Source organism: Drosophila persimilis, unplaced genomic scaffold (genome assembly GCF_003286085.1).
Source record: "Drosophila persimilis strain 14011-0111.01,24,50 unplaced genomic scaffold, DperRS2 tig00000191-arrow-pilon, whole genome shotgun sequence".
In the NCBI taxonomy this organism is placed as follows: domain Eukaryota; kingdom Metazoa; phylum Arthropoda; class Insecta; order Diptera; family Drosophilidae; genus Drosophila; species Drosophila persimilis.
In genome coordinates this window covers 3,025,723-3,052,322 of record NW_020825298.1, presented here as the reverse complement: position 1 = coordinate 3,052,322, position 26,600 = coordinate 3,025,723, and the positions used below count along the sequence as shown (strand labels likewise).

The 26,600-nt window shown below is 48.1% G+C and overlaps 6 protein-coding genes across 9 annotated transcripts; 3 read left to right on the top strand and 3 right to left on the bottom strand.

Annotated features, from left to right (window-relative positions):
• Positions 1-780: 780 nt before the first annotated feature.
• LOC6595631 (apolipoprotein D) lies at positions 781-1,778 on the bottom strand. Its single transcript, XM_026988181.1, has 6 exons — positions 1,650-1,778; positions 1,464-1,591; positions 1,323-1,408; positions 1,219-1,251; positions 1,054-1,155; positions 781-995 (listed from the first exon to the last, which is right to left on the bottom strand). The coding sequence occupies exons 1-6, from the start codon at positions 1,776-1,778 to the stop codon at positions 856-858; spliced, it is 618 nt and encodes a 205-aa protein (XP_026843982.1). The 3' UTR covers positions 781-855.
• A 6,710-nt stretch (positions 1,779-8,488) lies between these two features.
• On the top strand, positions 8,489-9,416 carry LOC6595680. The gene is made up of 3 exons (XM_002020670.2): positions 8,489-8,635; positions 8,703-8,816; positions 8,881-9,416. The coding sequence occupies exons 1-3, from the start codon at positions 8,564-8,566 to the stop codon at positions 9,352-9,354; spliced, it is 660 nt and encodes a 219-aa protein (XP_002020706.1). The 5' UTR covers positions 8,489-8,563; the 3' UTR covers positions 9,355-9,416.
• Positions 9,417-9,886: 470 nt separating this feature from the next.
• On the top strand, positions 9,887-10,803 carry LOC6595681 (pseudouridine-5'-phosphatase). The gene is made up of 2 exons (XM_002020671.2): positions 9,887-9,996; positions 10,073-10,803. The coding sequence occupies exons 1-2, from the start codon at positions 9,930-9,932 to the stop codon at positions 10,726-10,728; spliced, it is 723 nt and encodes a 240-aa protein (XP_002020707.1). The 5' UTR covers positions 9,887-9,929; the 3' UTR covers positions 10,729-10,803.
• LOC6595682 (probable pseudouridine-5'-phosphatase) lies at positions 10,764-12,356 on the top strand. Of its 4 annotated transcripts, none has more exons than XM_026988635.1 (3): positions 10,764-11,720; positions 11,921-12,011; positions 12,168-12,356. In XM_026988635.1, the coding sequence occupies exon 1, from the start codon at positions 10,832-10,834 to the stop codon at positions 11,540-11,542; it is 711 nt and encodes a 236-aa protein (XP_026844436.1). In that variant the 5' UTR covers positions 10,764-10,831; the 3' UTR covers positions 11,543-11,720; positions 11,921-12,011; positions 12,168-12,356. The 4 variants fall into 4 exon arrangements, with proteins under 4 accessions (XP_026844436.1, XP_002020708.1, XP_026844435.1 ...); XM_002020672.2 differs by having other exon boundaries at positions 11,907-12,011; XM_026988634.1 differs by having other exon boundaries at positions 10,764-12,011.
• Positions 12,357-14,022: 1,666 nt separating this feature from the next.
• LOC6595684 lies at positions 14,023-14,606 on the bottom strand. Its single transcript, XM_026988886.1, has 3 exons — positions 14,480-14,606; positions 14,354-14,424; positions 14,023-14,301 (listed from the first exon to the last, which is right to left on the bottom strand). Exons 1-3 carry the CDS (start codon positions 14,586-14,588, stop codon positions 14,092-14,094), a joined length of 390 nt encoding a protein of 129 aa, XP_026844687.1. The 5' UTR covers positions 14,589-14,606; the 3' UTR covers positions 14,023-14,091.
• A 238-nt stretch (positions 14,607-14,844) lies between these two features.
• Positions 14,845-15,951, bottom strand: LOC113565635 (selenide, water dikinase-like). The gene has a single exon (XM_026988180.1). It carries the CDS (start codon positions 15,949-15,951, stop codon positions 14,845-14,847), a length of 1,107 nt encoding a protein of 368 aa, XP_026843981.1.
• Positions 15,952-26,600: the final 10,649 nt, after the last annotated feature.

Below are 26,600 nucleotides of genomic sequence, written 5' to 3'. Positions count from 1 at the left end.
CGGCCGTTCTTTCGCCTCTCTATCGCGCCCTCTTCGTTTCTGCTGCAGTTCTCTGGCGCTCAATTTATTGTTCGGGCTCGGCTTAGCAGCAGCTCCGAGCTGCTCTTGCGTTCTCCTTCTATCGCTATCTCGCGCTCTCTTCTACGATTTGCAGCATAGGGCCGTCAGCCTTGCAATTCGGCTTCAGCAGATCGTCCTCTTATATACTTTCGCAATCGTATAACCATAAATAGTGCATTCTTATACTACATCGAAACCTCAGGGTATATTTCAACAAGGTCAGTCGTTGAAATAGATAAATAGATGACCATAGATATTCCCTCGTGATCTGTGCAGAAGGTGGAGAGCATTTAAGCCTATAATGGTACACTTACGGTAGGGATCGCTGCTTCGAATAGGCGGATGGATTAGCCACTACTTTATTTACTCTATTTATTGTTTAAGCTTTAGAATATTAAATATTATTGAAGATTCAAGGGCTTTCAGAAGATCTTCATGAAATGGATGTGTTTTTTTTAATATAACTCGCTGATATGTGATTTACGAGTGCCAAAATCCTACTAATTTCGAATTACTCCCAATATTTACCAGCTCCATTGCTCATTTCAGCGTTTTATCTAAGCTAAACAGAACTAAAATACAGACGAACTTCCTTCCATATAGCGACTCTCAAGGGGAATTCGTTATATGGAAAATTCGTAATATGGAATTAAGTTTTGCAGAATATAGCATTGCAGTGTTCTGGAAATAAATGCGCTATAAAGAAAACTTTTTTGTATGGACGATTGTAATCTTTCTTTTCTTTATCTTTTATCCATAAACATCTCAAATAAAGACCTGGACATTCGTAAATCATCATTTGAAAAGTTCACAGTTGAAGTGATTGGCATGTATCATGTTCACGACTTCGATATCCTGCTTGATCAGGGCATTCTGAGCGGCCAAAACGAACTTTCCTGGTGGCCTACAATGTCTGGTCATTATCCAGGCGCCCACTAAAAGATTGGCAAAATATTATATAGGACTGCTATAGGTCTCACAGAATGTACTCACGGTAATGCTGGTTCCTTCTGTGGCGGTTGCAGGTGACCATGACCACATAGGAGTCATAGTCCAGGGCCAGGGGGTACATTGTAAAGCGATGTGGTCGAGTAGCTGCCAACAGAATGGGTAATCTGTAATCTATTATATATATAGAAATCGGATTTGTGGACTTACGAATGGTTTTTTTGTGCGGCGGATTGTCATAGGCTGTACAGGGAAATTGTGGAGGATTTGTTATTGTTTATTATTCCCCTTGTTGATGTTTTTTAAACACTCACAGCTATTGCGTCGCTTGACTTCGATGCCGCCGGTGTTTTCATGGTATCTTATAACACTCGAACGGGTCATTACTTGTTTATCGTGACTTGGAAATGTAATGTTTATATAAGAAACCATTTATGGATCGTGTGTTGGCTTACTCGTTATCCAGCAGTAGCTCGAATTCATAGAGACGACCCTTGTGGCTTTGGTAGAGAAAGTGCTGGCACTCCAGCATGGGTTCATCGTCGAAGGGATAGAAGGATTGCACATACCAAACGCCCAGGAACTTGTGGAGCAAAGAGGAGTCTCTATCATCCTTAAGGAGAACCAAAGGACGCTCTTACCTTTTGGATATCGAAGTTTTTGACGGGGTTCAATGGAGGACACTCTCCTGGGTACAGTTCCAGGCCTTTCGCACTCTCCCAAAGAAGTATGAGGAAAACTAATACTATAATTCTTCTTTTCAGATTCATTCTTTAACCACGTCTAACGAAATCCGAAGCCAAACTACAAGTAAGTCTAGAAATCTATTAATTACCATAATATTTGGATTATTTCTGCCTGATTTTCCCCTACAAAATATTTCTCCCACACCAGCGAAAGCTTCTGCTCGCCTGTGGATTGCATTCGTGGCGCCCTCCCTGGACAGAATCCACCCGCATACATGCTGGCGCCATCTGTTGAGTGCTTTGTCTCTGTGTGTGTTTTTTTTTGGGGTTGCTTGGGTTCTTTCGAGCCAAAGAGATGAATCTGGTCAGCAAAACCCGTTGACAGTGGCGAGATTTCTGCGGTTTTTCTCTTTGGGAGCTGCAGAGAAGACGAGAAATGCCATTCCCCCATATATTATTAAATTAATTAAATGTAAACCACAAATTGAGTTAAATGTGCAAAAATGGCCGCAGGACAAACGCTGAAGTGGAGAGCTCTGAAGTGGACAGACAGGTAGTCCCAGATGATGTATGTTTTTGCCTCTTGGATGGTGGGTTCGAAGAGTTCTGAATCGCATGGTTTGTGGGTCCCAGGAAACTCTTGGATCCCCTTTCGTGGATGACTAGTGCAGATTTTGAATGGCCAGCCAACTATTCGCAAAAGCGAATTCATAGCGCATTCCCCTGCCTTTTGGGGTCGTGGAATGAAAGGATTGGGGTTGGACGGGCGGCATGCTGCGCGTGTAGTAATTAAATTTAAAATATGTACACATTTACCGGACATCTGAGCTTAAAAACAGGTGCAATGTCTGTGGGTGGGAGGAGTGCAAGGGATAATTTGATCAAAGGCAACCATAAGCCGGCAGCTGGTAGCCTGATACCCTGATACCCTGAGCCTCGTCGGTTATTACAGGCCATGAGTGCAGCCCCCCCCAGACAGAGGCGTCGCCCCAGAGGAGGCCTTAAAGGATACAGCCAGATGATCCTACATTCACTTAAATGTGACAAGTATGGACGGGCCTATGTCCCCCCTGTGGCCCTGCCACTGTTGTGCGTAACCGCATCCCAAAAGATTGTCGTGGGAGATGGGAGCGTGACTCAAAATGTATCTATTTTTGGATGGAAGAGCCCATAATCCTTGGAGGAATTTCCTGGATTTATTTGGTGTGTGAGATCGAAGGCTAGAGATTCGGGGAAAGGGCAACATTCCACTTGTTTGGGGACCCTCCAGCATCTGGGGCGCCCCTCACGAGGGGCTTGTGTCACGGCCGCATATCCATAAAAATCCCTGCACACAATTCAATCATTTTGCGATTTTAAGTGCTCGAATATTTTGCGGTTATCCATTCGCTTCGCTTTATGGGCATTTTGTTGAATGTAATTTGATTTCAACAGAATTCGGTTCTATATAAAAATCACAAAATATCAGAGTGCACTGCATCCTGGCCACAGGACACAGGACAGCACGTGTGTGTGTGTGTGTGTGCGTGTGTGGCTATTTAATTAAGTGGCTACCTTTAAAACCTGCCACCAAAATTGAATTAATTCCGATTTTTGTTGCAGTTCCATTGGGCACAGCCGGGGGTCTGTTGGGGGATCTGCCTGCAATCAACAGATGACATAAAAAAGGACTACAGAGCCGGAGGGGGTGATAACACTAAACTGTCGGTTAAATAACATCCGAGAGCCACAGCGCCACTTGCAACATCAAGTGCGGGTGGCGACACACTCCGACGACCTTTAACCCCAAGCGAGCTCGTGGGAGTAGGGATATAGGATGGTTGGCTGGCAGCAGGGCAGGGGGTCCAGAGAATGCGTGGGAATCACAAAACATGACGCAGTTTCTGCTCGTCTTTGCCTTTGTTCCAGTCGCCGCTGCCTGTGCCTGTGCCCCTTTTTGCATGCCATTCTCCCAGGATATTAAGAACTGTTTCGTTTCTCTTCTTTTACATGGAAAAACAGCCATGCATCAGGGGGAGAGGGAAGGAGGAGGCGGCAGCAGCTCGAGAGATATAGCTAAAGGAATGTTCATCATGGGATCCCTTGGTAGACCGAATATCTGAGATAATTTGGGACCAAGGGAGTTATTGTCTGGCGAATAAAAGTCCACAAGTTCTGTAGATGAACCCAATTTAAATTTAACTGCTGGAAGCAGCAGTTTCTAATAGCTCTGAAGATATTTCCTGGAATCTCTTTTAATCGAATCTTCTTAAATTATTTGTTGTCCCTCTCCTCTCACACATATATGTATGTGTAACTCTCCTACTGCTCATGTACATTGTTCTTTAAAATATATGTATTTTTTGATAGGAGTGCGACTTGCCATAATCCCTAGATAATCCCTGGATTTTCCTTGATTTTTTTCGGGCATATTTGCTCAAATATTGTGTCTATATTCAAGCATTCGATCTTGGGCCTTTGCTTACCCTCAGTACCAATCGTCGTCGAACAATGTACCATCTATACTCCTCCCGAGATGTCCCCAACCAATAGCACCTGAACCAGTGTCAAATGTAGCGGTAGAAGGCCTATAAGAAGGCCTCACTGTAGAGTAGATGGCTTTCTCGGCAATAGAGAGACAAAAAGAAGATATAGGAAAGGATGAGAGGACCTAAAGGAGACAAGAGAATGCTGATCGGCTATCAGCAGCAGGCGAAAGAGAGGGCTGGAGACTCGAGTGCTGGACCTCCAATGGACACTTGATTTCTGACTCCCAAATAATCGTAGAACGGTTCAACATTCATCGACTTCTTCTTCGAAAAATACGTATACAAAACGAAGAACTAAAGGAAATAAAGGGTACTCTACCGTTATTATATAAAACATAGCGATACCTACATAGAGCCGCATTGGCAGTTGGAACTGTCGGTCTATTCCTTAATATATCGGTAGTTATCGGCCAAGCCTTCTAACTCTGTAGTATAAAACATCATGTAAGAGATTTACCTAACTGTTTTTCTATGCGTTTGATCCGTAATATCCCTATCCTTGCCCTCTAACTCTGTAGCTTAAAACATCATATAATAGAACTCTAAATTGCAATCTAACAACGAAGAGATGTCTTTGGTAAATCTAAAGTCCGAGTCTCCGAAAAGGCTCGGCACAAAACATTCCATTATAAATCATTCCTCGAAGGTCTAGGTCTAGGTACTAAAAACTCTAGGCACCCCGCAAACCTCTTAGAATTAATAGTTGTATATTTCTTCTAAACTTATAAATAAATAAATAAATCATTCAAGAATCTTTAAACAACTTTTTTGCATAGATATCAGATCACTAAACAAAACATTCAATGAATGGACTTTTAAGTATGATTATCGCCATTGCCTTCAAATAAACATAAACATTCTCTTATGCTGATATTTCATTTCTCATGAAATTTCTCAGTTTTCAAAGCTGTTCCAGAAGACACTCAATGGAGAGGGATAGAGAGAAAGGGAGAGCTTTCATTGAGCTTTGGGTTCCGAATTCCAAGAAGATCGAGATTATAAGACAGTCTTGAATTGTAAGCAAAGCTTGAAGGAGTGATAGAAATCATTTGCTCAGAGATTTCGTACTTATTTCTACATTCAATCAATCGGAATTGTAAGTATTTCAAACCAGATAAACTCTACGGGAAGTTATAGTTTTCGCATCTCCAAAGGGAGTATCTTTAAGCCCAACTATTGACTGCCAAAAACACCAATTAGTATGCATCGGAAATAGTTCTTTCATCTTCAAAAACTTATCCACATTTTGGATCTTAAATCCACCATAAAAACTCTTACCATCACCTGCCACATGATAAAAGTCATAGCCAAAGTTTTCTTCTATATTCTTTTTGATATTTGCAATCTTCGACAAATTTATTTATTTAGCACATTGTTTTTCGCTTTCTCTCCGCACCCGTACCCGTACCCGTCCCCGTACCCGTCCCTGCCCCCCTCTTGGCATCAGTTGGGGAAAGAACAATAACCACTTGGGGCAGACAACAAAGGGAGACGGAGACTTGAAGCTCGAAAAGTATTTTGATTTGTGAAATGCTCGTAAGTATTGTCGTTTTTCGGTTCTGGCCCTGACGCTGGTAGCAATTTCTTAAATTTTTTATAGCGCATAACCTGTCTGGCACACATGTGCAACCCCCCCACTCCCTGTGCATCATGCCCCTCCCCACCCACAAGCGGGTTTCCTGTACGGCTCAAAGTTACAGGACAAGAAGACGTTGGGGCCTTGTTGGCAACGCTTATTGCATTATCCTCGGCTAGAGACAGACTGGGAGCCAGCCAGAGTCGTGTGCGTGCCCAGAGACTCGTGGATGGTGGGGGGATTGGATAGGGCAGGGCACCGGGAAGATATATCCGCGCCAACTGCCGCAGCTGATGCCACTTTTGGCTCGTGGCAGCCGCGAGCTGTTTGCCTGTTTGTTGTTATGCGGGTTGGGGTCTGAGGAGCGGTGGGGAGGGCCACCAAACTGTGAGGAAAATCATATTCCTCGGGGGACACAACGAAGTCTTTGTACACTCTTCGGGGAGATGCTTTCTCTCAGACTAAAGGGTAATCATTTGGGGATGCCATTATGTCTCTCTTTTATAGAGAAAGACTTGGGTCGTCGTTGTATGGAAGCGAGCGAGTGAGCCAGGGGTAGGCTCTGGAGAGAAGCGAAGGCGTAGGGGCCTGTCTAAAGAAGTTTAATGGATAGATTAGGCAAACCATTGCTCCTTAAAGTACAACTCTCCCGGCATCAGGCTCCCCATCAGTAATTGTTCATCGTTTTCCTCTATAAAACTGCTGTCTGTTAACTGCTTTCCGAATCCTCACTGATCCCATATGCCCATTCAACAAAGTGCAGGAAAATATGAAAATTGGCACGACTTCAGCTGGGGCACCCCCCACACCCCGAACACCCCACCCAACGCCCCCACCCACACACCTTGGAGTCAGTCAGTCAGTCTCCTGCCTCCTTTTGCTGCCAAGAAATGTTAATACGGAAAAAAGCGAACCATTTGCCGCAATGAAAATCGCGTAAATTTCATACTGATTGTAAGTGTCGCTCGCCGTTTTCTTGACGCTGCCACGAAGCCAGAAAGCTGGACGGAACTAGAAATGGAGATGGCAATGGCGATGGCGAAAGAGATGTAGACGGAAATGCCATTGCCCCCCGTCCCCGCCCCCGCCCTGTGACGCCCGAAACTCTGGTGTTGGCTGTCGCCTGCAGATTGTCAGCATTGTCACAATTGCAATTTGGAACGGGCGGAACGGACGGGACGGACGGAACGGAACGGTTGGAACGGGCTTGACATGGTTTGAGATTCGCTGATTTGGTTGCCATTTCAACATTTTGCGGGCATTTACCATAAGAGCCAGAATCCGAGCCAAAAACGTCATTCGATTCGAGCGTTAATGGCCGACCAATACCGACGAATACCAGCTGCAAGTCTTTCAAATTACAAAAGTTTTCTCTAGCACATTTGCTACATTCTTTGCTTTACTATTTTCCCTTATATCCCCTTTATTCTTTTATTTCTTTTTCGGGGGGGTTTTGTGTGTAAAACATGTGTTTGTGGGGTGGCTATAGATTGGGCGGGAAGAGGGGAATCTTTCAGTTCAATCTACAAATTGAGTCACTGTCTTTTGGGTAGCCAGATTTCGCTTTAAGACCTCTCCAATATGCACATCTTTCATATTTCTGGGAAATCCAGCCTCCACTTGCTCTGGCTAATGTTTGTTTTGACTTCTGTCGGAGTACAATATGATTAAAAAATAATTTCGCAGAAAATATTGAATCACGTCGCGTTCCAGAGTCAGAAGCGAACACATTTCTTGTTGGATTGCAAGACGGATGGCATTTTTTGATGGCCAAGAGAATCAAGTTTGTTTTTACGTGCCACTGGCTCTGGAACGTGGCCGACTTGGGCCTGGGGGGATGTCAAAGGTCGGTCGCAGCTGCTGCCAATGGCTGGTGCTTTGGCTATGAGAAATCGCTCGTCATTATCGACGCCTGCGAAAATCCCCCCCCCACCCCATCCACCCCGACAAAGGCGCCATAAATTATGTTAGACCTACATATATGTATATATAGACATCTGGAGCTGTGAAAAATCGTGCCCCAAAAACTTTGACCCGACAACTTATTGAAAATCACTTAGACACACATGTGACGCTCTCGGTTCGTGAGCAAATGAGAACCCAGAGGCTGATGGAGAGGATAGAGGAGTTTCTGGGTTATAATTTATGTTTTTGGGATTTGAATTTCGGTGGAGAAACGCAACCTTTCCCAGGAAGAAAGTAAACAAGTGCAGGCGGGCCCCCAAACACTGCACTTGATAAACGGCCGCTGGAAGGCACCCAAGGATGGGAGACAGAGCCCCCAAGGCTGCTTAATAGACATGACCACCGGCTAAGACCGCCAGCATGTGACGACAAACTCATAATTTATGGCCACATATCCCGGCCAGAGTCAGAGCCAGAGCCAGACCCAGACGCTCCTATCTCTTCCTGTGTGGAGACGGTCATGGGCTTAGTTTGTGCCTGTCAGAGTCGTCTGTAATTGTTTTCCTAATGGACCAGTGCTACGCAACGCAGAGAGACACCGAAAACATGACCGCACTTAAGTTGTCATTGGCGTAAGGGGCGTGGACAAATTTATGAGCACCCCAAGGGGAGGGGAGCAGCAGTCCAGCTTTTCTTCAAAGAAAATATCGCATGTAGAGTGTCTATCGTATCGATAGATCGCTATCGGAACAGGCATTGACACACGCGTCACAGAACACACTGGCACCCCGTCGTATTCGTGTCCAAAATTGACTTGTGTTTTATTTTAGGCCGAAGATAGCAAAATAAAGTCCTTCAGCATGTTCCTCGATGACGATGGAATACCCAGAGACCTGACCTCCGACAACCTGTACGACTATTCGTTTGATCTGGTAAGCAGGAGCCGCAGATCCGGAGGAGCTTTCCGCTTTCCCTTTCCTCACTTTTGTGTGCTTCCAGCACGGCACGATGCTGCTGACATCCGCGGACACGGAGGTTTATATGCCGCCAAAGTGGCACGGAACGATGTACGGCACCGAGGAGATGCTCAACAGCTACCGCCAGAACTTTAATGTGAGATGGGGCCACCCCCCTCCCCACCCGCCTAGAGTGCGCTTCTAACCAACCATTTTCACAGCCGAATCCATCGCTGCTGAACTTCCACGCCCTGCAGCCCTACGAGCCGGAGCTGGTCTGCTGCAAGAAGGTCGTCGTCGAGCTGACAGTGCTGCCGGCGGGCCAGAGCCTGTTCAGCGACGCGGAGATCGCCGTGTTTGTGGTGAAGCTGACCAAGTACGTGACCAACGCGGACGGAAGCGAGGAGGTCGACACGAACACCAACACCCTGATCACCAAGGAGATCGGCACCGAGCTGTGCTTCTTCCCCCACAACCATCCCTACCACGTGCGCATCATGCGCGAGGGCATCGACGTGGTCTACGTGGACGACAGGATCTACAAGAACGGCATGCCGAGCGTCACCTACCAGCACCAGCGTATCTGCAATCTGCTGAGCAACCTGCAGCCCCGCTGCGTGAAGAGCCTCTCGGGCCGCCCCCTGCCGCCGGTCCTCAACAGCGTGTGCCGCGACCCCGACGATGGGCCCATCTAGATTCCACAATACTCCACAGCATACTGTACACCGAACGGTCTATAAAGTGAAAGAACACCCAATCATTCGTCTGCCGCTTTTATTGATATCTGATGGCGACACATTAGTCGCAGTCGAACGGGCCAGCCAGCGCTGTCTGGCTATTGATTTTCGCCAGGCTAATTCTTATGCCCGGGCGGAAATGGGAAACGCGTTGCCACGATTCCAGTGTAATTGGAATCTAGAAGGATCGACTGTCCTTTCTACTGTCTGGCTTGCACTTTCAGGGATGTTGAGCCTCCCCGAAAGGCCTGGAAAGAGGCTTGCAAGTCCCTTTAAAGAGACAGCCTGCAGTGAGAGCCAGCGGCTAGGAAAAACCTCATTAAGTCACAAAATAGTGCCTCAGTTCTTGGACTGATGGCCGGGAAAAGTGTCTGGACATGGCACCAAACACTATCTCCCCCTCGAGGAAAGGCTAAGGTCCTACGTATGCCCCAAACCTACAGCTTAGGCCTTTATGTCAGTTTTATATTAAATCAAATTAAATCCCAGCTTTGGCGGCATGTCGTAGTGGCAGAGTCGTAGAAGGGGTAATCATGGCTTCCAGGGCCTGCTACAAGCCCGTCACGCACATCATCTTCGACAGCGATGGGACCGTCTTGGGTAGGCCCCTGCACATTCCCATTCCCATTCCCATTCGATTACTCCATCAATCTCCATCGATTCCATCACTCCTCAGACACCGAAAACATGTACTCGGATGTGATCAACGAGATCGTGGCGCCGTTCGGCAAGAGCTACACGTACGAGATGAAGCTGCGGTACATGGGCATGCCGGCCCTCCAGTCCGCCCGGCAGCTGGTCGAGGAGCTGCAGCTGCCGCTGACGCCGGTCGAGTACCTGAAGATATTCGACTCCGTGGTCTTCGGACGCATCAACAATGTCCGGCTGCTGCCGGGGGTCAAGGACCTGATGCTGCACCTCCACGATCACCGCATTCCCATGGCCATAGCCACGAGCTCGGTGCAGGCCGCCTTCCACACCAAGTCGCAGCCGCACAGGGACCTGTTCCCCGCCCTGCACCACGTGGTCTGTGGCGATGACCCGGAGCTAAGGCCGGGCCGGGGCAAGCCCCACCCGGACATCTTCCTGCTGGCCGCCTCCCGCTTCCACCCGGCGCCGGACCCCGGCCAGTGTCTGGTCTTCGAGGACTCCCCCAACGGCCTGCAGGCGGGCATCGCCGCCGGCATGCAGGTGGTGATGATCCCCGATCCCCGGGTGCCGGCGGAGCAGAGGACAGGCGCCACGCAGGTGCTCGACTCGATGGCGGACTTCGAGCCGCAGCTTTTCGGCCTGCCCCACTACGACACCTGTTCAAAGTTCGAGTTCGGGTAGAGAGCACAATCTATCCGATCCGATTCCATCCATCAAAATTCCAAGTTTGCTAGAAGAAAAAACAAAAAAATAGAATCTCAGAATCTCTTAGAATCGCAGGAAAATGTCGGAATTGGTTTCCTCGTCGCGGCACTGCTGCTTCCGACCCGTGACCCACTGCATCTTCGAGCTGGACGGCCTCCTGCTCGACAGCGAGCGCCTGAACACGCGGGCGGTGCAGCAGATCCTCGACCCCTTCGGCCACATCTACGGCTTCGACCTGAAGCTGCGGTGCATGGGCAAGCCCTCCCCGGAGTCGGCGGACATGATCATCGACAGCTACGGCCTGCCCCTCAGCCGCACGCAGTTCCAGCGCCTCCACAGGCTCCACAGTCGGGACCACTTGGGGTCCGTGGGCCTGATGCCCGGCGCGGAGCGCCTCCTGCGCCACCTGCACGCCTCCCACGTGCCCCTGGCCCTCGAGACGAGCGGCAGTCGAGAGTCGTACGACCTCAAGGTGCGTCCCCACGCCCAGCTCTTCGAGGTCTTCCAGCACGCGGTCGTCGGCGGCTCCGACTCGGAGGTGAAGCGGTGCAAGCCCTCTCCGGATATATTCCTCACAGCCGCCGCTCGCTTCAAGGATCCCCCGGAGCCGGAGAACTGCCTGGTGCTGGAGTCCTCGCTACTGGGCATGGAGGCTGCCTTGGCCGCCGGCATGCAGGTTGTGCTCGTGCCGGATCCCCTGCTCTCCATTCGACTCAGTGCTCCGGCCACACTGAGGCTCCGCTCGCTGGAGGCCTTCAGGCCGCAGTACTTTGGACTGCCCCCCTTCTGAAGAGACCTGCAGAGTGCCTCCTGCAGGAGAATCCACCACAGCAGACGATGCTTCCTTCAGATCTCTCAAAGAAGAAAGAAAAGGGAGTGGGGTTATGCTTCTGGCCATTCAAAATGTGTAGCGGAAGTAGGGATGAAAGTTCCTAGAAAATACAGTCAACGGACACAAGAGGAAAGCGGTGAGTGGCCCTCCAGGGGCCTCTTCGATGGTCCACGTCCAGCCCCCACCAAAGCCGAGGGAGACATCCTGGATGTTGGCTGGCAGTGAGTTTGGGGCTCGCGGCGGCGACTGGCAACGGGCTGATCGGCAGACGATGCCTGTACTGAGAAGCTCTAGAATACATTTTGAATCCACTGAATTCTAGCACTCCTTTCATAGGAGTTTGTTGGTGTCACTGCCGGAGAGCACAGCGGAGAGGCATGCTCGTAATCCTCGGAATCCCCGGAATCCATTGTGGTTTTTTCCAAAGGTAATGAAACACTTGAAGCACTTTTGTGGTTTTCCTAATTATATTTTCCCCGAAGTGAAAGAGACAGCTTCCTGGCTCGCTTCCCAACACTGTCCAACACTAATTCTGTGTCTTTGTCTCTCATGCATCTCTCTCTCTCTCTCTCTCTCTTCGCAGGAATGTTGCCAGAGTCCAATGTCAAAGGGCAATCATGGCGGGAACGCTTTTTTGAGCAGTGCCACAGATCATTTCTCGGAGATCACAAAATTATTCGCAGTTTCCAAGCTTTGTGGTATCGATAGCTCTCGATACTCGAGTAGATATCTATTAATGAAATGAAAATAAGAATGTTTTGGGATAGTTTAATGTCTATGGTGTCTTTGGGGTTTATTTGAAGCGGGAATATTCATTGGGGGGATGATCCAGCGTACCCTCAAGTAGTACCCGATAAATACTATTTTTCGATGTGACCATTTTCCCCCCTCCATGGCGCTAATTTTCCCCAAACGCGTGGCTTCTTCTTCCGAATTTTTCCTACCAATTGGCAAGTAATTGTTGACTTTTCGTTCTCTTCTCCGCTTGTGGTAGGTTCGAGGTAAAAAACTGTGAAGCGCACGCCTAAATAAAGTATTCTTTTTGCCAGATCAATCCAGAATGGATCAAGACTCTTCGCAGCAAAATGCCTCCAATGAGTCCTTCAACGAGGTCTTCAACGATGCCCCCGATTTGGAGAAGCTCGTCAATTTATTCCTGTTTGAGCCACTTCCCTCAAAGTTCACTCCACGTGTGTACTGGAAGATGGTGCAGCCCGATGGACCCGACCCGTCGCCGGATGTCGAGGATGGCCCCGCCGCCAAGCCGAAGACCGCGGCTCTAGAGGGTGACTCGCGGGAATGCCCTGAGTGTGGAACACCAAAATCGAAACATTTCAAACGTGAATAACTTGAGGAGGAGCCACCACTGGATCGACGTTAATCGGTTCACTCACAGAAATGTTCCTTAAACTCTCAATAAATATACATAACAATGTACTTATTCCTGGACTATGCAAAGTGGTCTTTGCGAGAAAGTTTAAGACGCCCCCCCCCCCCCCAGCCCCAGCCCCCGCCCCCGTCCTCTGGCCGCATTAGTATTCATAACAAAATGTCATATATAATATTTTTGGGTGTTCCGATGTCCAAATCCCTTTGGGCAACGCACTGCGTGACATCTTTGTTTGTGGTCGGACCTGCTGTACCCAAAAAATAATCCCCTACCCTTCTTAGGACCCTCCTGCATCCCCATCTCCGTCTGCCCGATTGGAAGGCGGCCCCTGGCTATTTGATGGCTTTGCAATCGTTCCCGTCGCTCGGTCTGTGCCCGGAATATCTAATGGATGCGTGCAACTAATTGAGTTGCTGGTTGCAAAGGGATTTCGTGGTGCTTCTTGAATTTGCAAATCCTTTTTTAAAGGATAAATGGTTTTTGTTCGGAGCCCCTTTCGACCAGGCTCAGTACTTAATGAAGGGAATGCGAGAGGATTTTGTGGCAGAAACAAACAAATTTCACGCAAATCCAAAAGTTAAGCCTGCAAACAGAAAACTTTTCAGCGAGGGTCGGCCGAGGAATAGTCGGATTGATTGAAAGGAACGAAAAGAGATCTAAAAGATGGAGATCGCCTTTGGTTTTCGGGTTGTTTCGCGAGCTTAAGGCCTACATCTATCACGTGCCCGACTCCTTGGTCTCTCGAGCTTCGTCTGAGAGATTGGTTCCTCTTGGTTGGAGACCTTTCGCTGACTCTATGAGGCTTCAGCCACTGAGATACATTGTTTTTTCCCTTGCTATTCAGAGAGGGTGTCGAATATTCGGTGGAGGACGCCCACAAAGGGCTGAACGTAGTCGTACCTTCCAGATCCCTGAGGTGCCAATCCTTGGGAGGCTTCCGCAAGAGCAGGGAACATGCTTCCACAGAGAACTCAAACGATAAGGTGAGGTTCGGTTTCTGTGCCTCCCATCGATGCCTATGGGGTCTCCGTGGAAGTTGGAAACTGTCTGAGGTCTGAGGGTAGACTGTACTACCGATTCTCTGCTATTTATTTGCTATAAAATGTCAATTCTTGGGCTATTTTTCTTCTTTTGCTGTTAGCTCCTCGAGCCCCACTATCGAGTCCATGGGCACTTGGAGGTTCCATTGGCGGCGCAAATGCTTCGGGAGGGTCGGCAGCATGAAGATCATATTGAATTTGTGGGCAGGGGGCACAAGGCCTTGCTGCCTCATGCGGCAGCAGATATTCAGGTACCGCAGATCGCCGCTCTGTCGCTCAATGGTGCACTGGAATGATGCGGTTAGAGTACGCTCAGATGGTTTGCTGTGGAGTACTTACGTTGGATGCCTGCTGGACCAGCTCCTCGGTCAGGTTCTGATTGGGTGGCACATCAGGGCGGCCCATGAAAGCTGGGGGAAGGGAGAGAATAAGTACGGGGATAAACGAAGCTGCAGTTCCACTCACGAGCTGCACGATCTCCAGAGAGAAAACAGGCCAGGCAGAAGGCCATCAGGATCAGGCAGTGCTTCAGGAAACGCCGAAGGCACGGATTTCCACTGAAAGGTAAAAACATAATTTGGAATTTTAGCTTTACTCCGTAAAAGCAATAGATGTTGAAAGTGTTTTGGATTTGTGGGGGACAGCAGGAACTGTGTGGATAACTCGGAGAAAACTAGATGGTTGAAAGGTGTACAGTTTTCCAGCCTTCTTTTGGCTGGCCCTGCCCCTAGTCCCCAGCCCCTTTGGGAAGCAGACGATTTTGTTGAAGCTCAATTACGAATGCAATTTATTGGAGGCACTACAAGTAAGAGCAAATGTAAGTCGATTCTTCACTCGGAGACCTCGATGATTCGAGCATTCTTGCAGACGATGGCATCCCGCTGGCCGCTCTGGACAGTGCCGATGATCCAGGCCGGGTGGCCATCCTGGGCCTCGAGGAGGCGGCAAAAGGAAGCGGCATCCTCGCGGGGCATGCAGATGAGCAGGCCACCGGAGATCTCGTGGCTAACACCGCGACGCAGGCGGCTCTGGCAGCAAGGTACAGTCGCCAGCTTGCCGATCACCGGCAGGATGTTGATGTTAAAGGACAGCGGCTGCTTTTGGAGGAGAGCCAGGGTCCTGGCATGGGCCAGGATGCCCCGCCCGGACACGGCCAAGGCCCCGTGGGCGTTGTGCAAGTGCATGAGACTGGCGGCCTTGCGGTTGAGGCGAGTCATCGAGTTGACAGCCAGCCGATAGGCCACACGGAGGTCCTCTTCGGTGACGAACGGATTGTAGCACTCCCAGGCCTGCGGCTGACCGATGCACCCGTAGGCATCGATGGCCATCTGGGTGCCCAGGGGCTTGGTCAGCACCAGGACATCGCCGTCCACGGCGTTGTCGCGTGCCAGCAGCTGGCTCTTCTCCCAGTGGGAGGAGGCCAGGCCGCCGGCGATGAACCAGTCGCTGTGCATGCACTGGGCCCAGGTCTCCCTCCCGCCGGTGGCCTGGAAGCACTGCTTGAAGCCCTCCTCCATCATGGAGTACACCACGTTGAACTCGCTCATGCTCATCCGGCGAGGCCTGCAGGCCAGCATCAGCATTTTGTCGCACTCGGTGATGCCCATGGCGTAGAGGTCGGCGATCGCGTCCGCGCAGATGATCTTCCCCACCTCGTAGGGATCGTCGATGACCGGGTAGTGGCACTCGACGGTCAGGTGGTGCTGCACTCCGGCCAGCAGACCGCTCGTGGTGATGTTCATTTCGCGCAGCATCTCCTCCAGCCGCGTTTCCGGCCACCGCTCGCCGCCCCACGTGTAGGCGTTGTCGGCAGGGCTGTCGAGCATTTCCGAAACCACTGATTCGGGCACCTTGCAGCCGGCTACCATCCGGTCGCCGTAGTTGGTCAGCCGGAAGTAGGCACTTAGGCCTCGAAGAACGGGGTTGAAGTCGCCCATTGTAAAATCCAAAGTATTATTTTTTTCACAAGCAAAAAGCGTTTGACAGCTGCAGGGCTGCTCAGAAACTTTCGATAACTGATGTCACGATTGGAACTTATCGATAGTTATAGTCTCTCTACGATATATACTGATAATACTGATAAGGCAAAGAAAATACGCTTTGCTGGTGAGATTTATCTTTGATAAACACTCCAGCAAATCCACATATCGATTGCATGAGTTGGCAGCCCTACTCTTGGCCAATGCAACCCTGTACTGGAAGAAAAATGGCCGCTGTTACGTGGAGCTGAAAACTTGCAAAGAATTCTCTATTTTGGAAGGTGCGCGTAGACCGAAAAAATGTTGAAAAATCATGAAATGGATCATCGGGGAGATATTATATATTTTTTGACGTTCTGCACCAACAGAAGGCTGTCACGCGCGGATCCTAGGCAAAATGCAGCCCTGCTCCCGCCCAACCGAACGAGGGACGCTGCCGCATGACGCGTGGCGCGTAGCAGAACCGAACATACAGGAAAGATAGTAGCTGTATTCTTGTTCCAGTCCCTGATTTCATTTTCAGGGAGGGATTCATTTTTCAGGGATTCAAGGGAGCTCTTTACAGACTTGGGCGATTAAGCCACCTAAAGGGCGGTGGATTCTTCCGACGGCGAGGAGGCTTTTTGATCTCTACTTGGGCTCTACACCAAGCAAAGATGTGATTCCTGGTAGCAGACTCACAGACTTTGGCCTGGAAGAAGAGGACATCAAGGCCTGTATCAACAGCGAGCCGAAAAGGTCCAATGGAGGATTCGAAAGCTCTAAGAATCTGGGATCTAGGAATATAGAAAGTGGTTGTACATTTGGCAAATTCTAGTCGGAATATTTATTCCCTTTTGGCAAACTTTCGCATCAACCCACTCGAACCCATTCGCCTGAGCCTCGAAGCCTGTCAATACCCAATCGACATCAAATACTAGCCGAGTTTTTTCCGTTGCGAAATAGTTGTCTGTTGTGGCCCCTTAGGGGGGGGCGGGGGAGTGGGCCACCCCTTTATGGATCCACCTGTTACCACGCACCTGCTGCTGCTCAATAATTGATGTAAATCTGTCGGCACTGTGAAGTGTCACACTCGTTGTCGTTGCTGTTTCCAGTTCCTTTTCCTGTTTTCTCTGGTGCTGAGTGCCTTGTTGATCCTTTTTATTCCGGTAGCCGTGTTGTTGTTTCAACCTGCAACTTGTTCACAACTTCCGAGGGTCCTTGCACGGAGTGTATGGTGCAGGGGGCAGGGGAAAACACCTCCACAGCTGGCGAGAAGGAGAAGATTGTAGCCAAGGGCTGCTCCAGACACAGAGGACGCAGGCCTATGGACACCAAAGGGGCAGGGTGTAAGCTCTTGGGGAATGATAAATAGCCAAGAGCTCAAGTGGCCCACCGTTGCAGGGCAAAAAGCTTCTCACCTTTTGGATAAAACTCGCAGGCAAAGGCTGCCCTGGATAAGCCCCCGAAAACCTAATGAAAATGAGATGAAAATTATTGCAACGTAAATCAGGCGCCCAGCTGGGACGCCCCCATCCACCCAGCAACCCAGAGGCGGCTCTCCTGGCTTTTCCCCCATCCCCCATCACCCATCCCCCATCCCGTCTAAACGTTTCCAACTGCTTAATTTGGCTTTCATTGCTGCTGTTCTTTCGCTTTTTTTTTTTTTGTTCTTTCCTTTGGTTCTCGTATCTTTTTTCGATTTCGTTGCGGCCTGACATGAATTATTTAACGATCTCCAGCTGCGTTGATGCGATTCGGCCAAGGATGCCTCCGAATTAAAGCCCTAACAAGCTTAACCGCAGAAGGGGGGGCCAGCCAGGAGCCAAACTTCATTTAATGCAACAATGTGTGGGTCAGAACAATAAGCGATTCAGCCCAGTATACTCCTACCGCTCCACCGTGTTCTAGCCATTTCTGTGGATGCGAGGACTTAACTCTTTGTGCCGACGCGACGCTACGTCGACTTTCCAATTTCAAGTGAAAAATCCCGCGAATGAACATGTAAACAACACAGTGGATAGGTGGAGCCGGCAAAGGGGGCGGGGGGGGGGGGGGACAGACAGACAGGAAAAACAAAAGGAAAACTCCCAAATGCAAAGAAAAATCGACTAAGAATGATTGTGGTTGAAACAGGGATAGAGTGGCCGAAAGGATGACCTGGAAAGGGTTAATGGAAGTATTTGGAGGTCGAATATTGGATAGGAGGAATGAAAGAATATAACACTACTACATTTATCCATATTTTAAGACCTGTAATCCCCCAAACTTGAATGAAGAACCCTGTCTAATTCCCCTTCAAACCCAGGTCTATCACAAGGCCGCCTTATCCCACAGATTTTCAAATATTTTGGGACTATATTCTTCAGTTCCTCGGAGCCCTCTTCATTCAGTCTTATATACCCTGTAACTGGCGAGTTTTTCCCCCTCACTGAGCCAAAAACCAAATGAAAATTTCTCTGCGGGAGGTCGGCCAGTGCTTGTATCTGTATCTGTATCTGCGAGCTGCAAAACTGCATTGGCCCAAAAGTGTATCTGCAGTGGCCATGTGTCGGCGTGCGTGTGTGTGTGTGTGTGTGTGTGTGTGGAGAACAGTTTGCAACAAACTGGCTCTCCGTGAGATCCTAAAACCAAATAAAATGCGCTCCGCAGTTGAACCCGCTTGAAATATATTTTTGGCAATGAAAATAACCTCCCACCCTCCCCCCCCCCCCCCGCAAAAAAAGGATACAAAAAGTTGTTATAATAAATGGAATGAAGCGCCAAAGCGTTGAGCTGCAAGAGAATGTTGCAACAGCAACAGAGTGCAACCAGGGCATCCTTCCTTGCCTGATAATCCCTGGGAAATTTGTCTAGCCTGGGCGCCCCCCCCGAAGCCACCGAATCCCTCCCTCTAAGGCTGATGAATGACGTCGCTGCTGTGCAAATTATAAGAGCAATTTGCATTATGTGGGTGGTGCCTCCGCGGCATTATCCCTACCCGAGTTCTGGGATTAGTTTCTGGGCGAATGCGTGGCGAATGAAATGTTAGGTTTCCGAGATAATAATGGTGTTTAAGCGGGGGATCTATTGGGGTCTCCTGGTGGGTTAAGGGGGGTCAGCGGGATGTCCTGGAATGGAGGCAAAAGAACTCGGAAAAGAGTCCATGCCTCTGTAACTACTTTTCCACCCACTCCTGCCTCACTCAATGCTCTCCCCAATTGATTTACAAGGCTCTTTCCTTGGATCTCTGACATCATCAGCTAGAAAATACCCATTTAAACAATCATCTAATTGAAATCGAAACCAAATGGAACCCATGCCAAAGGAAAATCAGCTAGAAACCCATTGAAAGCCCGTAGTTTCCACCCTCAGACGGGCAGATCCACGGAATAATTGCAAATACATAAATAAATTGATGGTGGATTGTCCAGGCTTTAAAGCATCATAAATTTTGCAATGCGCCATTAGCATGATTTATGCCCATTTAATTTTTCATAACAAAGGCAACGGCCACAGGACGCAGGACGCAGGACACACGGGATGACAAACAAGACACAGGCCGGCATTAGCAGGACAATAGAGAGGGGCTCTGAGGAGGGGGGCGGGGGGGATCGGAACTGCTGTAATCATAAACAAGAGTGCATAAAAAAGTGCCCTGAATGAGGCGACAAGCGGCAACATAATTGAATAGTAAAAGCGTGGCGTTGCACTGAAATTAACCACCACAAAATGACGCAAATAATGTTAAAAGGCGAATGGCGGCGAATGGGGGGGGGGGAGGGTAGAGGGGAGAAGCCACTGCCTCGTACGGACGATTAAATTTCATTGAAATTGAATTACATTAAAAACAAGAAGGGATGCCTAGGTCCAGCCGTAACGAAGGACTCGTTGCTCTATAGATTTCTACTCTCTATGGAGTTCTCTATAGAGAATCGGTGTCCCCCTTTGAAAGGGTATACAAAGAAAGAGAGAGAGAGAGAGAGAGAAAAAGTGCAAAAAGCAAACGTTTCATTCAACGAGCCCGGGGAGTCGTGTCCAGCCTGGGTCCTGCAGGGTCCCGGGACCCAGGACAATAGTGCACAAATTAACTTACAAAAGCTAAATAAAAATTGCCAACGCGGCAGCAGACCAACGTGTCGTCGTCCTTGTGTTGGTGTTGGTGTTGGTCCTTCCTTTCATCTGGCTGCCATCTGCCTTCATTTCGGCTTAATGCTAAACAGCCTGTAGTTTACGGCTTTGGGCTTGTTTATGCCAAGTTCTTATCGCGCTGATTGTCAACCCGAAAGCGAGTTGCTTTCCAAGTAATTTGCGGATTTATTAAAACTTTGCTTTTCTCTGTGAATGGAAATACAATAGTCCTGCGGCCAGCAGGCGGCCAATTAGTTGTTGCCTAATTCTTGAGGTGAGACACAGAAATGTTTAAATTGAATTCCGTCGTTGAAGGAGGGGAACCTGTGGAGGGGATATTAAATTTGTTCAATGGGTTTTTGATTGGGGTTTCAATTAATGAAACAGATAGATTCTGGTCTTTCTTGCAGAGCTCTCCCAGAACCCCTCTGCCTCTCAAGCCCTCTCATCTCACTCCCCAAGAAAACTGCTTGTATTTCCTTGTGTAATCCAAATAAATCAGGAAAGCAACTCGTCCCCACACGACAAACAGCGGCAAGAGCAACATAAATCTACTTGACGCAGCAGGACCTCCGTCCTCGCCCTCCTACACCGCAAAGCTCGGCCCCCCGCCCCTTGGCACCCCCGCTCAGCAGGCACCTCCAGCGGGTGAGATTTATGAAACAGTCAAGTATTTTCTATTTAAGTTAATAACAATCATAATAATGGCAACAGGGAAAATTGATGCAGCGGAAGAAGATGGCAAAAGCGAGGAAAAAGGAAAGGCTCCTTGGGCAGGTCGAAGGTTGAGATACCCTCGAAGATACCCTGGACTTGTAAGGGGGTTATGGGGTAAAGGGGTTCTAGAAAGGGGCTAGACGTTTAGATAGCATCTGATTATCATCCGAATGTAGGAAATACTTGGACAAAAGGGCATGTCTTTGTATAAACACTCCTAAGGGTTCCCAAAAGTACGAGTACCCCCCTGGAAGTGTATAAAAGATGAGTGTAAGACGCCCTGCGATGATGGGGCCACACACACACACCAGCACACACCCAACCTGATGATAGATGATAGATGATGTGCATATAAGCGCAAATAAACACAAGATTCGCTCTTGTCTACGAAAATAAGTTCCATTTTTCGTTGTTGCCGGCTTGCTGGCATCCCCCTCGTTGCATGCCCCAGCGGGTGGTGTCCTTGGGTGGGTCTGTGGGGGGCTGCCTGCCTCATAATAAGCTCCTAGGTGTCCTGTATGTGCGCTGGGGTAAAAGTCTTTGCATATTTGAGCAGCTTCTTGTCTCATTGTGCTTTGTGCATTTCTGTGACATTCGCTTAAAAATTCCATTACACTAAGCTCGAATTACGAACAAAAGTCAACGGGGAGGGGGAGGGGGAGGGTGCCCCCAGAAGTGGATCGAAGTGGGAAGTACCCTGAGTATGGGAATACCTTCTTGGGAATAGTTTTTGGCCAATTTTGAGATCTTTTTCGCAAGGAAAACACTTCTTTCCCTCATCAACATACCACCCCCCTCTAGGGTATCAAAAAACGTATTTCAGGCCGCGTTGAGCACACAGAAAAATATGAAATATTTTCGCAAGATATTTTTGTCTGGCATGAAATGTCTTTTTCCCCCGAAAATATCATTTCGGTTTTCATTAAACTGCAAAGAGCTCTCGAGCAGCTGTCATCCTTTGGAATTGAACAGCCTGCGGCTGCACTTAGCCAACAACAACACCTTGAGATACATATTTCCAGAGAAATCACCAGGCCACAGAATATCTCTGACTCTGCCTCTGACTCTGACGCTGTTTTCGTGGCGGCAACTTTGTAAGCAAATTAGATTTATGTATTTAGCAACAAGTTGAACAGCCAAAAATTTCCATAGTTGCCACGAGGCTCTACAAGGGTCGATTCTGTGGCCTTTGGCTGTCTTTGATTTTTCCTGGAATGCGACTCAAAGGGCAGTCGGATGTTCTGATGGACTGGGCCTAGCCGCAGGGCATCCTCCACCACTCTTCCACTCGTAGCCATTAAATTTTTAATCATCTCGGCCAGCCATGGACCATAACTGTCAATAGCAATTAGTGGCGGAGTTGGGGTCTCCAGGGGGGGGAGGGGGTAGCAGGGGGTGGCGTCCTGTTTGGGGATTTTGGGGTCAAGACAAGTCAATTAGGCCCGAGGCCTGACTGTACGTACATCAATTTAATTAAGGGTTTTGAATACACTATAAAGTCAGAAGAAGAACCATTTTAGTTCCCTTTTAAGCCCTTTTAGGAAATATATGTCTCAAGATATGCGAAAGCCTGGTTAAGGCGATTAAAGACAAAGAGCAGGCCCCAAAAAAACCAAAAGATTACCTAGATTCCAATGATTCCATTGATTCCCTTCTGGAGATGAAAACCCCAACAAGACCAAGCCAATTGAAAGGCTTAATTAGACCAACTAAAGCAAGTTCGAGACTCAAAAACAAAGCGGCTCTCTGGCAAGCCTTTAAGCGGCTCCCAGACAGACAATGCAAGCCAAGAACTACTCGTATTTATGTTTGCCGAGGTATTTGGCCTTCTAGGTAATTTCCCTAATGCGATTTCCGGCACAGAACAAGAACGAGTCAGTCAGTCTCCTCCTGCAGATGGCCATAATTAACACACGTTGTCAGTCAGTCGGCGAGGATACTCTGGAAGGACGAGTGCCAGACAGGCGGCTGCTAACCAAACGGAAAGTTTACTCATCTGTCGGTGGCAATTGGGGGACTGGGGGACTGGGGGAATGGGGGACTGGGGAGGGCCAAAATACACACATGACAATAATAATTATTGTCTTGATTATGCTCCTGTGCATGTTTTACTTGGCCAAGTTTGCCATTTAGCCAAATTGCCAGACATTTGTCTTCCCTCCAGACTCCAGACCAGACCAGAGCAGAGCCCTGCTTATATCAAATTTATCTCTGGCATTTTTATATCCTCTCTGGTGCTTCACCTTGAACGAGACGAGACGAGACGAAGAAAGGTGTCTGCAGTCTGGAGTCCCTCATGCTTAAGAGGTTTTCATTTAGCTTAATTAACTTATAACAATTTTTATGCCGGTTTATTGTCTTGATTAATAACCGCCGGGACTCCATGCTGGAGCGGGTTTATTGGCCCAAAGTTTGAGCTTTAAGGCATCGTTTGATCTGATTTATTCGCAGCTAATCAAAAGGACTCAATCAGGCCGAAACTACGAGTGAAATGCAACTAATTTATTTAAAATGCTCATTCATGTCAGGCCAAATTCTTGGCCATTCATCAACAGTCAAAGTCAAAGCCAAGGACATGGGTCAGCGTGTCCTTTGTGCTGGTTCGAAGCTCTGCAATTAATATTGAAAATCTCAAGGCATCCAACAGGGGGAGACAGGGGGGACAGGGGGGACAGGGAGGACAGGGAGGACAGGGATCTGGATAAGGGATAAGGGACAACGAATGAATGGCCATTCGAATCAAGATGATGATGGAGCTGCTGAAAGCGAGCGTGTGACAAATGTCCTGTGCGCTGTCCAAAAAGATTTCCCAAAATCAAACAAAACATTCTCCTCCCCCCCCCCCCACCGAAGTCGCGTGGGGCAGGGCCCTGGGTTCGGGGTCCTGTAATTAATTGAACTCCTCGCTGGTACTCGTAGTTGTGCCCAGAATGTCCTTTCGTTTGAAGTCGTTTGAAAGTGCGTTTCAGCAAATGATTTTGTCGATAGATTCTGGAGAGGAAAGAGAGGGTCTTTGTGGACTAACTAGGGCTACAAAGCGGCTACAAGGGAGTGGCATAGTCTGGAATAGAGGCCTGGCTGTGTCTTCCAATGGGTTGCTTGCAGTTTCCAGTCCTTCAGTGGCATTACAGCTACTTTTCCTTCTTTTTTGGGAGCTTAACAGCCACTAGACTGATTCCAAAACATTTCAGGTCTTTGCCAAAGATTTTTGAATGATTTTCCAATAAGTTTTCTGTCTAAAGAGGCCTGGACACCTCTCCCAAGGTATGTCCAGGGTTTTATGAGTATTTTTCCAGTATTTTCTTATATTTTTGAACGGCTTTTCCTCGCTCCTCTGTGGCCTACTATCTTTCGAAGTATTCCTGTATCCCTTTTGCTGTTTTGTACTTGCTTTTCTTCAGGTTTCAGACTGCCAGCCCTGCAGCCCGTCTTGCAGCTAATTGAACTTTTCAGCCAAGTTTAATGGCCGTTGAGCTGTGAAAATTTGTCAGTTTTGAGTTTTTGAGTTTTGAGGTTTTGAGCTTTTGGCGGCTGTGCCTTGTTGTGGGCGTGGCATGACTCTGCAAAGTTGAAACGTTGCCAGAGCGCCATGGGCTTAATGAGCTATAAGTATCTGAAAACTGTTGAGGCATTTGTTGGCTGATGATGTGGCAATCCCTCAGCCACTCGCTGGCTGCTGTTGTTGCCACTAAGCATGCAACAAAGTTCTTTGACAAACGACGACGATTGTCGGCGAGGAATGGCAATTAATTGTGGCTTGGCCACTGAAGAGACAGGACTGTGAATCATGCCCGTCATGGCCATCACATTACGTCTCATTAGCGTTTTGAATGCATCGAGGAAATCATTCATTTCCAGCCGAAAATGTAAATGAAAATTAACAGAATTCAAGTGATTTCCCAGTCAATGGTCAACGAAAAAGCGGCAAGTCAGGGCCGTGAAAAAAAGAGGGGGAAAGTCAACCCTCAAACGAAAAACAAGTACTCCAAATAAAGGAAAAACCCCCGAATGAAGGGGGAGTTTCCATCACCGAAGGTTTGAGTGCTCTTTCAAAGGGATTTTTGCCATGATTTCTATAAGATATAGTCCTCCGATCTGGCCGATCTATATGCTAGATCTATGCCATATATTCTTGTCTTTTCGTTACAAACCTCGGGCTAAAATCGCCATATCCTTTGCCAAGGGTATATGTGTAAAAACTGGGGAAAATGTTTTTCAATTGAATTGATTTTGAATGCGCTCCGCGCCGTCTGACTTGTGTCTGTTGTTTGGTCCATTGAAAAGTGCGTACTTCTCCAACCCCCCCCCGCCCCCTCCCCCTGTCTGGCTGTGTGTCTGCCACCCCCCCATTCGAGCAGCTGCCACCCCATCAATGCATTGATTGACTTTTGCGTTGACATTTGCGCTGGGTTATCACTTCTTTGGGGGATTCCCCGGCTGGTGCCCCATTCTGGGCCCCACAATAAACGCATTATGTTGCCATTAGTTGAGTGCCAGAAGAGCCTTCCGCTTGTTTGCCAGCTTCCGCTTTCAGTCCCCCCCGTCCGTCCCCCGGCTGTCCCCCATCTGTCTGTAAGATTGTGCGTTCTGTTCCTTTTTTTTGTGTTTGTTTGCCTTTTACCTAACAAAAGGACCTCGCGTGGAGGCGGAGGGGGCGTGTCTGTCAAGTGGAAAACTTGAAAAGTTTTCATCTCGTGAATTGTTAATTTAGTTAAATAGTTATCCGGTTGCTCATCTGCTTCCAAGGGATGGACTGGTAGGAGTACTCGTACTCTGAATGGAATTCTAGAATATACCAAATCTGTGAGGCGTGTGATTGAAGAAATTATTGAAAGGAGAGACCCCTCAACCTGAAAGCGTAATGATTAAAATTTGATATAACAAAAAGGAAAATGAAATTATCGTAGTTTAGTGAACGGAATTTTCTATATATTCTTTTGGTTGAACAAAATTGAGATTTTTTCTCTTCCTAGAACCAGAGGGTCTTTAGAAAGGCACTTAAGGCTCTGTCATAGGCCTAAGACATCTTTCCACAGTCTGTGGCTGTGGCAAGTGTGGGAGGGTAACCCCTATCAGTCAGTACGGCAGCCCCATTTCAACATATATCAGCCAATACGGCATCCCAGCTTAGATTAATAATCCTTAAATGTACGGCCACTCTGGGAAAATACCGAAAATACGGCCACATGAAAAGTATGTAGATCGAAGCTCGATCAAAAGTCGTGTTCGAAGAAGTAAAACATCCAAAAAGTGCACTCTAGTTCACTCTCACACAAGGAAGTCTTTCAAATTGAAGGAAATTAGTATTCAGTTCTCAATTTTGCTGTCTCTGGACTTAAGACCATTGCCATTCGAGGGTCTGTTATCGTTTCTATCGCCCAATCTATTAAATTATAATACTCTGAAGCAGGAACTTTAAGTTTTGGAAGATGAAAATCGTGAAATATCATCACTTTTGCCTCCATTCGGGCCTCCAGTATCTTTCGAATAGACAGTTCCCTTATTTATCTTGTGGCAGGGCCAATGAAATATATTCTGGTTGTGTGAAAAAGGAATATATTTGTATAGTTCTCAAAACAATGCTCTTTAGAACATCTCTCAAGGATACGTACCTTTAAACCATGCTAAAAAGGTGAACCGGATCCTGTTTACAAGTTGTCATTGTTTTGATGTCAAACCAGATTGATGTAAGGTCTTGTAAGGACTGCTGAGTTGTTCCGAAGTACCGGCAGAAACTGCGGAGCAGATGGCATAAAGATGTTTGATTCGACTCTACACAGAAAGAGCACCGAAACCTCCAG

What these genes read in the sequence shown, in the direction of transcription:
- LOC6595631 (XM_026988181.1), bottom strand. Translation starts at nt 1,778, where the DNA reads ATGAATCTGAAAAGAAGAATTATAGTATTAGTTTTCCTCATACTTCTT. An exon ending in AAAACTTCGATATCCAAAAG is followed by an intron (nt 1,592 to 1,649) that starts GTAAGAGCGTCC and finishes TTGCTCCACAAG; the next exon opens with TTCCTGGGCGTTTGGTATGT. An exon ending in CAGAAGGAACCAGCATTACC is followed by an intron (nt 996 to 1,053) that starts GTGAGTACATTC and finishes CCAATCTTTTAG; the next exon opens with TGGGCGCCTGGATAATGACC.
- LOC6595680 (XM_002020670.2), top strand. Translation starts at nt 8,564, where the DNA reads ATGTTCCTCGATGACGATGGAATACCCAGAGACCTGACCTCCGACAAC. An exon ending in ACGACTATTCGTTTGATCTG is followed by an intron (nt 8,636 to 8,702) that starts GTAAGCAGGAGC and finishes GTGTGCTTCCAG; the next exon opens with CACGGCACGATGCTGCTGAC. An exon ending in GCTACCGCCAGAACTTTAAT is followed by an intron (nt 8,817 to 8,880) that starts GTGAGATGGGGC and finishes CCATTTTCACAG; the next exon opens with CCGAATCCATCGCTGCTGAA.
- LOC6595681 (XM_002020671.2), top strand. Translation starts at nt 9,930, where the DNA reads ATGGCTTCCAGGGCCTGCTACAAGCCCGTCACGCACATCATCTTCGAC. An exon ending in CAGCGATGGGACCGTCTTGG is followed by an intron (nt 9,997 to 10,072) that starts GTAGGCCCCTGC and finishes ATCACTCCTCAG; the next exon opens with ACACCGAAAACATGTACTCG.
- LOC6595682 (XM_026988635.1), top strand. Translation starts at nt 10,832, where the DNA reads ATGTCGGAATTGGTTTCCTCGTCGCGGCACTGCTGCTTCCGACCCGTG.
- LOC6595684 (XM_026988886.1), bottom strand. Translation starts at nt 14,588, where the DNA reads ATGTTTTTACCTTTCAGTGGAAATCCGTGCCTTCGGCGTTTCCTGAAG. An exon ending in CTCTGGAGATCGTGCAGCTC is followed by an intron (nt 14,425 to 14,479) that starts GTGAGTGGAACT and finishes CCCTTCCCCCAG; the next exon opens with CTTTCATGGGCCGCCCTGAT. An exon ending in TGGTCCAGCAGGCATCCAAC is followed by an intron (nt 14,302 to 14,353) that starts GTAAGTACTCCA and finishes GCATCATTCCAG; the next exon opens with TGCACCATTGAGCGACAGAG.
- LOC113565635 (XM_026988180.1), bottom strand. Translation starts at nt 15,951, where the DNA reads ATGGGCGACTTCAACCCCGTTCTTCGAGGCCTAAGTGCCTACTTCCGG.